This window comes from Phalaenopsis equestris, unplaced genomic scaffold, assembly GCF_001263595.1.
Source record: "Phalaenopsis equestris unplaced genomic scaffold, ASM126359v1 Scaffold000258, whole genome shotgun sequence".
Classification (NCBI taxonomy): domain Eukaryota; kingdom Viridiplantae; phylum Streptophyta; class Magnoliopsida; order Asparagales; family Orchidaceae; genus Phalaenopsis; species Phalaenopsis equestris.
In genome coordinates this window covers 1,154,655-1,164,261 of record NW_018164700.1, presented here as the reverse complement: position 1 = coordinate 1,164,261, position 9,607 = coordinate 1,154,655, and the positions used below count along the sequence as shown (strand labels likewise).

At 34.9% G+C, this 9,607-nt stretch overlaps 1 protein-coding gene across 1 annotated transcript; it reads right to left on the bottom strand.

Moving 5' to 3' along the window:
• Positions 1-3,260: 3,260 nt before the first annotated feature.
• LOC110024528 (probable serine/threonine-protein kinase WNK11) lies at positions 3,261-5,619 on the bottom strand. Its single transcript, XM_020724550.1, has 4 exons — positions 5,511-5,619; positions 5,292-5,378; positions 4,645-5,187; positions 3,261-3,955 (listed from the first exon to the last, which is right to left on the bottom strand). The coding sequence occupies exons 3-4, from the start codon at positions 5,146-5,148 to the stop codon at positions 3,452-3,454; spliced, it is 1,008 nt and encodes a 335-aa protein (XP_020580209.1). The 5' UTR covers positions 5,149-5,187; positions 5,292-5,378; positions 5,511-5,619; the 3' UTR covers positions 3,261-3,451.
• Between the last annotated feature and the right edge of the window lie 3,988 nt (positions 5,620-9,607).

Genomic DNA, 9,607 nt, shown 5'->3' with positions numbered 1-9,607 from the left:
TTATTATTATTATTATTATTTAGCTGTTTTGATTGAGACGGGAAACATGTTTAGTTGTCGCGTGATGGCAGATAGTTGAACAAGGAGAAACTAACATAATGCTTGCCAACTAAATGTGGGTAATTTAACAAAGACCACCTTACAATTTCAAAATTTTACATTGTCTAAACTACTTTCAATTTCCAAATTAATGTGCTCTATTATTTGTAATTGCTCAAAAAGGAAAAAACTAGCCCTGGCAAACATGTACCATATTATGGTGGGACCTAACTTTTAATAACTCTATGTTGACTATTTCAACAACTTTCAAGTTATATTTTATCATGATTGCTCTTAATATTCGAATTTTAATGAGGTCAAAATAGTACTCTAAAGAGCTAGATTTTAAATAATAATAATAATAATAATAATAATAATAATAAATGGAAGGAAATTTACATACATACCACACCTCTGATGTATTTACATATATGGCACATAAAGATTGATATTTACATTTATGATAACACTTTAGTGTTGATACTCCATAAAAAAAAAATTCCAGCATTTTGCATGGGTCTCGAGATATGATATATATTTTGAGGTAATTTTTTAGTAAGAAACGTTGAAATTTTAAGTAAAAGTCATCAAGAACTCTGATTTCAATATACTTATAGTCAACATAATCAGCTCGGCAAGACAAATCCAATGATACAAAAATTTGTTTTACCTGAGTCAAAACAAGCCCAGATCGAGCCATTAAACCACTTTTAGATTCTTTACATGTATAATTGAAAGATCAAACAGATTTAGAATATGATAAGCTTATAGTCAAATTGCGCGTCTAGATAAGAAGAATCCAACGAGCCAAAGATCTCTCAATTTTAATATCAATAAAGCAGTTAAATGTGCACTGAACAGAGTCAAATCAATGGAATCTTCCCTGACTAAGAGTGGTCTGAGTTTTTTTTTCTTATTTGCAACCCCTAATTTATAAACCTTGAGCCAAAAGAAGACAAAAGCTTCGAGTAATGGCTTAAATTCAACATTGCTTCCGCGTCGCAGATTCGATGAATACCTAACACTCTGGCAACCGGTGTCAGCCAGCCAACCCCAACAGATGCTGCCGCGCGCCAACTCTTTAAGACCGCTGTCAACTTCAGCAAGCTCCGCGGGCCAACTTCAGTCATCACCTCCAGTCAACTTTGGTCACGACCAAGTTTGGCCGCCACCGATAAGGCCTTTCGGCACGTATCAAGTGCTATAAACTTATACGTCAAAAGTGTATTGAAATTGTGTTGTTTTTTATGCCATGTTAATAATTTGAGTGCCAAAGTTGAATGTGAAGAGGTTAGATATGTAAATATATAAAGATGATGTGGTATGTCGATTTGCTCCTTGGCTGTACATATTAAAAATGTAGGAGCTATGTACAGATCAACAGAAGGGTGGTATTTACAAATCAATCACTCTCTGTCATCGAATTTTTAAATTCTCACTCAAATGTCAAAATTAATGGCAAAAATCTCAACTCATATTCTTTATTTTAACAAATTCTCCATTGTTTGATTGTGGTTCGTGTAAGTAGTTAAAAGAAATCACCCGAATGTTTAATTTGTAAATATCATTGTTTTGGGGGGTTTTTATGTAATTATTTTTAAAATTTAATAAGAATGTTTTATCCTTTTTTTTTTCCTCAGAAATTTTCTTATTTTACTAATAAATGCATTCAATACTCCATATTTTTCTAATATGACTAAGTAATATATTCAAGTGCTCAATTCCTGATTTTGACGCCAATAATTTTATATGTAGTGCTCTTTTCATATGCAATTTTCTTATTTAATATTTTCATTCATACCACTCAATTACTATGTATTTATGTGACACCTAACTTCAATTTTACATACATGCCCCTTTACCTAAACATGAAATTACGTATTTTATATTTTAAAATTATAATTATGACATTTTTTTTTATGTAACGTTAAAGATTTAGAGGATATGTATAATTGCATGGGAATTGGATTGTAATAACGTAAATGCTCGTTTTTTTTCATATTAATAACCTTTTTTTTTTTTTTTTTTTGCTTATTTTTGCCATCTATCTTTTTATTTAGAAACTTAAATTCTCTCAAGATTCGTGCTGATCTTTTTTTTTTTTTGTACATATTAAATTCCTCGATCATTTTACTCCTAAATAACAACATCTGCTACAAATGAGAAAAAAAAATATTTAATCAAAAAAACATGATTACATGAATTACTGACGTTACTATCTATTTAGGCGCTCTTTACGCTCCATTCAGACATCTTTTAAGCTCACTCGTTAGCTCAAAAGCAATTTTCACCGAATGAACTTTTTCATTGGTATCGTGTTAAGGTATTCACTTTTGTTGTGTGGGTTGGCAACATGGCTCCTGAGGAAATTGTTGATCATAATTTTATCTAGCTCTATTTTTAGTTTTTGCCCATTTCATTTGCTAGGATAGATCGTCGGTCGCTCTCTCATCCCGGAGTTTTTCATCTTCTCGCCCTTGGAGAGGAGACTTGCTTTGTCAGCCAAAAGAAAAATTTTTTTTTTTTTTTTTTTTTTGTCCGTTTTGGAGGATATATTTTTTTTACTCGGCCCGAGAGGGAAGTTTTTTATTTGCTCACTCAGAGGGAAGTTTTTTGGCTGTTCGTATTGGAGGGCACTCTTTTATTTGCTGGTCACTCTGAGGGGTCATTATTTTAGTCACCCAAGAGGGCAGTCTTATATTAGCTCGCCTCATATTGGTCTCTTTTGTTTACTTGCTTGGGATAAAAGTATTTTATTGTTAACATCTTGTTCGCTCGTTGCAACCTGACACAACATAAGAAAATAGTATCGAAGCATATGATAATTTGAGGGTTAAAATTTCAATTTTTTTTGCAAGATGAGGTGGCGGTCAATCAAAATTGATAGAGTGGTGCGCGCCGACAAACAAACATTATTTTCTATTTATTTTCTGCTTTTTGTTTTTAAAAATAAAGAAAAATAAATAAATAAAGAACCCAAACAGACCCCAATATTTTGAGTGTTTTTAACAAAAGCTCTACTTTAAGTGAATGAATGATGAAATATACTTTATTTCAAATTAAAATAAAATAAAATAAAATAAAAATAAAAAATAATCATCATATCCCCTAAAATTTCAAGAACCCGAAGCTTCAGAAAAAAACTTTATTGATCTAAGTATCATTTGAAACCTATTTCAATTATTTTCTTCTCAAAATATCATCTTCACTATGTTTTCTACACACACACAAAAATAATTCACAACGTAATATTGATCTAATATTTCAAGAACATATGCGAATTACCACCAGATGCATAGCACTGATCATTGCCCATCAAAAAAACAAGGCGCCTGAAAAATTCCTATTCGATCATATGAAGACTTGAAGAATCAAAAAACCATAAAATCATCAACAAACAAAACCTGGAGTACTAAAGCATAGTCGCGGCTGCACGACCGGCGGTGGCTGAAGACGTCGAATGGTCCGCCGCCTTCTGCTCGCCAGATTTGTCAACGGAGTGAGCAGATGGAACACGTGCGGGCGGCCAGGGAAGTGGGGGGGCGGTGGGCATGACTTCGAGGCCGGCGAAGAAGTGATCTTTGAGAAGCTCGGAGGCGGAGGGACGGAAGCGGGGATTGCCGAGGCACCGTTCGATGAAGGAGTGGATTTCGTGGTCGCGTACCTTACTGAGGGAGGCTGGGCGAATGCCGGCGGTGACTTTGCGGTAGATTTTGGGCACGGAGTCGCACTCGCTGTAGGGTATTTCGTTCGTCATCATCTCTAGCACGCACATGCCGAACGAGTAAATATCCACTTGCTCCGTGTAGTCTTCCTCGTACAGCTCCGGCGCCATGAACTCCGGCGTACCGAGGATTGAGTGGGCCAAGTGCCTGTTGCCAACAACTGCAGCTAGGCCCAGGTCACCGATCTTCACCTGCGGCAAGGCCAAATTAAGTATTTTCTAATAAGAATTCATAAATGTCTAACCTTTTTTTAGGTGCTATTTGCATTCAATGCGCTGCACTATTTATAATTGAATAGTTACTGGTACGAGGAGTTAGTTTAGTATCTTTTTTAGAGAATCGTGCTTATTAGGAACATGATTACTCAATATAATTTAGATTATGTATGAAAATTCATAAAAGCAAAGCTACTAAATGAATATTTATGCAAAATAAATAAATCAATAAACAGCCTTTGAGTGTGTGAGAGGTGATGATTTTGCTGATGGAGCAACGGATGGAGGCAGGCGTTGAGGTTTCTGAGAATATTTCTTCCCAATCGAAAAGTGCAACAAACTCGGCGAGAGATGTTTAATTCACAAAAAAAAAAAAAAAAAAAAAAAAAAAAAACTAGTATAAAATAAAAAAATATAAACGTTAATTTTAAATAAGACTAAGATTTTATTAAATTCTCAGAAATGAATCAATATTCCGCAAGAAAATTTTACCTAATAAAATCTTTCCAAGGAAAATTTTAGTTCAAGAACACGAGACAAATAAAAAGGGGATGCTAGTTTAACGAACTCCCAAAATTAAAAGAAAAGCTGTTGTCAAGGCAAAAACCGTGTTTATGCGGTGACTTATAAAGAGGGAAAGAATGCGACGACGGTACAGTGCGTACCTCGCCGGTGTTCCCATTCATGAACACATTACTGCAGTTGAGATCCCGGTGAATGATGCAAGGATCATGCTTATGGAGGTAATCCAGACCAACAAGGATCTGGCGACACCACTTCTTCAATGCCTTGAGGGAGACATGACAATGCTTTTTTCGGTATTCTCTGAGATTACCGGAAGTGCATACCTCCGTTATAAAATTCAGAGTCCCGGCTTCGTCGTCGGTCCACACGTTATAGAGCATGATAATGTTCTCGTGACGCAGAGACCGGAGAAGTCGCACCTCCGAGAAGATTCTATTAAGCATCTGCGAGTCCTCTTTGAAACTACGCAGCGTCACTTGATTCCAAGCCACCTCAATCCCATCCTCCTGATCGAAGCCTCTGTAAACCTTTTTGGTAGCACCGATGCCGAGGATGTCTGCATACCTACCATACCTTCCGGTCGGATCCATCTCCACAAATGGCTCCCTATCGTTGTCCGAAGGGTCCCGCTGGACCCACGACATCCTCGCTCTAAGAGCAATTAAATCCAAAGCCCACGCACTCTGCAACCACATTGTCACAAATCAAACCAGTTCGTTCATGTAAACCAATTCCAATCCCTCGGATCAAAAATGAAAAGGAAAAATTAAAAAATTAGCTAAATCACCGGCAACCCTGCAACGATTAAAGGAACACGGAGGCCGCGCAGATCACAAGGAAATAAGAAGTTCTTGATTCCCTCATATGCTGATCGCTATTTGCCATATCAACCATAGAACAGAATGTTAAATCAACGGAAATCTCTAGGGTTTCTTCCTGTGATTGGAAAATGACCGACAAAGATCGATCGGAAAGAAAAAAAATAACATAAATCTAATCACATTACCAAACAGAAGATTCAGAAGCGATCCCCTGTTTGAAATCTGAGGAAGAACGGCGAGCAGCGGCGATGACTTTGCAGATAGCTCGTAAACGTCGGGATAGACAAAGGAAAGCTTCGTAGCTGCGTTGGGGTGGTATTTATAAGGAAAGTATTTAAAACCCCATAGTTGAAAATTCGATTTTAAACTATGGGAACAGCATTCCCCCATACAAAGAATTCGATACTGACCGTTTGATCTATTATCTACGGTGATGCAATAGAAATCGCATGCGCCGCTCACTATTGGCGGTCGTCCCACTGTTCTCCGTGTGTTTTGCATACGGCAATCGTCGGCGAAAACCGTTGAGTTTGAGGGCGGGAATAAAGCTGGATCTGTGCTTGGTATTAGCCGTCAGATCGAAGAAACTTTCGGGCGGGTTTGAACTGGAGCCCTTGGATCTAAAAGATTCGAATAAACAGCTTTTAGGTAATTTTGGCTATATGGTATCCAATCAAATCACTTTAAACGGAAAAAACCGAAATGATTTTTGAATTAAAATCATAAAAATAGGGCAATCACATACATAGCAAAACAAACATTATTATTTATAAATCTAGCACCCAACTTCATTCATTTTTCAAAGTGACACTCATATATCAAAATTCATCTGCTGTATGGCCTGAAAAAATTATGTGGGGGTTAGTTTTATAAATAGCAATGTTTCTAATATTTTGTATGCAATTATCCCATAAAAAATATAAATTAAAGAAAAAAAAATTGTTAGTGATATTTTAATTCTAGACTCTAGACTATTAAAATCAACGCAACATCTTAGGGTGCAAATGAGCCGAGCTTGAGTCATGTTCGACTCGTTATATTTTTTATTGTTCATGTTCCACTCCTATTGGAAATAGCTAGTGAACAACCAATTCGTGTTATGTTCAATTTGAGCTCATTTGTCTGAATTAGCGTGTGTTCGACTCGTTTAATTTTTTAATAAGCTTACTCGATTTTTAATTTAATTTTTTTATCAAGACATGTACAAAATATGCCACCATGTGAATATTATTTGTGCACTTCTCATATGCTTTTATACAATTAAACATAAGGGATAACCTTCACAATGCTTATGAAGGAGGACAGATAGGGCAATGGAGGTAGGACTGTCGTCAAGCGGGAGCCACGAGACTTTATTTGGAAACTTACTTACACACAAAGCTAATTTGAACAAATAAAATGTTTAATCCATATGATTCCTAACATCTCACGGTGAGATATCATCCGTTTCTTTGATCATTGCTCAGGCATAAGCACACTCATGAAACCACCAATTTCTTATATGTTTACATATATAATAATTAATAATATAATATTAATTAAATTGTTGTGAGACCCGCGGGTAGAGCCACACGAGCCCTACGACAAATTTTAGAAGAATTTACATGCATATCATCCAAGTTCTATCTACTTTCAATTGAAAGTGGATCCCTCTCGTTTGACTCTATTAAGCAATTTTGGTCGTACCTCCTCTAACTATTTTCTTTTCTCACTAAATCTCTCTTTTATTTACACGTGTTTCATCACTTGTATGTGATTTTACGACAAATTTTGATTTAACACTATTATTTTTATAAAGTGACAACTGAAATGGTGATATGATTGTGATTTAAAATAAAAAATAAAAAATAAAGTTTGCCAGTTTTTGTTCAAGTGATGCATGATAATTTGAAAGAAATTTGAAATTATCCTAAATTAGGGAAAAACAAAGTTTGATTACTTAACTAAATGTATATAAAAAAAAATTTCTCCAATTGGTGGATAATATATATTATATTTTTGTTGTATAGATTAAGAATATTGGCCACATATTTTTCTTCACAAATATTCATAAAAATTTAGACGTATAAACTCCAATATTCACAAAGGCAAAGCTATTTGAACCCACATATGATACACGTAAACACATGTTATTCTCTATTATTTCATCCAGATCAATCTTCTAACAAAACTTAATTTAACTGATTAGGATTTACTTTGGGATAACTACAGACTCATTTGGTCATATCAATTAAATTTTTATTGCTTTAGTAGTAATTAAGGTGATGTTATGTGCATATATATATACCATATTCGTAGACCTTGTAACTCCTTTCAAATAGGGGAACATAGGTTTGATCTATCTAAATCAAGTTTCGTACAAAGCATTAATGCTCATTTATCTACAAATCCATTCGGTCCTATCAATTAAATTTATTTTGGTTTAGCAGTAATTAGGGTAATCTTGTGTGCATATATATACCATACTCCTAAACCTTATAACTCCTTTCAAATAGAGAAAAATGGTGTGATCTATCAAAATCAAAGTTTGTACATTGTATTAATGCTCATTTATATCTCCAACACATAGTTTGCTCTCTAATAACCATACATAACATTTGGGGAAGTCATGTCATAACATTTGGGGAAGTCATGTCATTGACATATATGGACTACTTTCACTTTACATTCCTATCAATTTTGAGGTATATGTTCCTTTTTGGTATGGATTATCATGTCCATTGCATTCAAATTTTCACCATCATTGGTCATGCCTACATTTTCACATGACTAAGAACTCTTATGGAACTCAATCAAAGATGGCATTCAAAATGATTGAACCTCCTTTTAAATATTTTTAATTGTGTAATAAGCATGAACATTCTTTTGAGACCAGTTGAATCACTTTTTTCTATGATACAATATAACCTTTTTTTCTCAAGCTAGCCACCCTTGCTTAGGCCAAAATTATAATTTCCTAATTTGTGTGTACTCAAATATAAAATTGTCTATACACCTTAGATCTATATTTTAAATAATCGAATTCATTAAAAGTTCATTTTTTTTCCATTTGGAGGTATCTCCAAGAAAACCATTAAAGTAACTCATTTTCACTTGGATAATAACATTATGCATGTTTTAAGTAGGATAAGTATTAAAATTCACTCATTCATATTTTAGTATGATAAACCAATTTTAATAATTCTATCTTTTCTTATATGTGTCATATTTAAAAACCCTACACTATTAGGCAAAAAGAAAAAAAAATTTCTCCAATACTCCCTGCTACCAACCGAAAGCTTTAGCAGCACTAATTTATCTCTATAAAATTTCGAAAAACTCCTATATATACAAGATACAAAGCCTGTAATTTTAATTTTCTGTATTTCACATTTTTTCCTGTAGCTGGTTGTTTCGGTTTCTACATAATAGGGCTATATCTCATAAAGAGTTGTAATCCAAAACGTATCATGGCATCATAGCTACTAGGTTCTTCCCCAAATCCCTAAAGCTTTTCCCTTCTCTATCTCCTTCCATCCCTTTTCCCACCCAAAATGTTGGAAACCTCTTACTACACAAACCAAGAGGCCAATCTTGCTTCTCAGGACATGGCATGCAATTACATTTTGTCCTCCTAAGGTTTATGTTCAACAACATCAAAGCCATTGCCAATATTCAACTCATAGTTGAAAACCAGCTAACCTGGAAATCCCAAATTTACAAACTCTTCAAGGTCTTTCTCAATGGCTCAGCATTCAACCCTCCTCCCACTGTAGCTGGACAAACAAGCCCTAACCCACAATTTCTACGTTGGCCGCTCATCGCACAATTTCTCGTTGGCATAAAAACCTCTCCACCACCATCAACTCTACTATATCTTCTACAATTCTATCATCTATCCTCTAACCTCAAATTCACCATAGAAATATGACAAAATCTTTAATGTAGACTGCCGTCCCAAAACTTTATTATTGTGAGCTGAGCATGAAGACTCATTACAGTCTATGTAAAACTAGAGCTGATTTCAAACTAATAATTATCCCAATAAATCGAACCTAAATAGGATTCTGGCCCCTCATATTTAGGAAAATATATTTCATCCGGATATCGCACGTCCGGACGTCTAACCACCAGATGCTACGTCGCCTGCCAATAACATGCATGACGATATAAACATGTGATATCCACAAAAAATTATTCCATACAGATGACGTATGCAAAGATGCATGCGTCGTCCGATCTCCACCGTTGATCAACGCTTTTATTAATTTTTTTTAATTGGGCCCACCGAAATACAACTTTG

What these genes read in the sequence shown, in the direction of transcription:
- LOC110024528 (XM_020724550.1), bottom strand. Translation starts at nt 5,148, where the DNA reads ATGTCGTGGGTCCAGCGGGACCCTTCGGACAACGATAGGGAGCCATTT. An exon ending in TGAATGGGAACACCGGCGAG is followed by an intron (nt 3,956 to 4,644) that starts GTACGCACTGTA and finishes GCCTTGCCGCAG; the next exon opens with GTGAAGATCGGTGACCTGGG.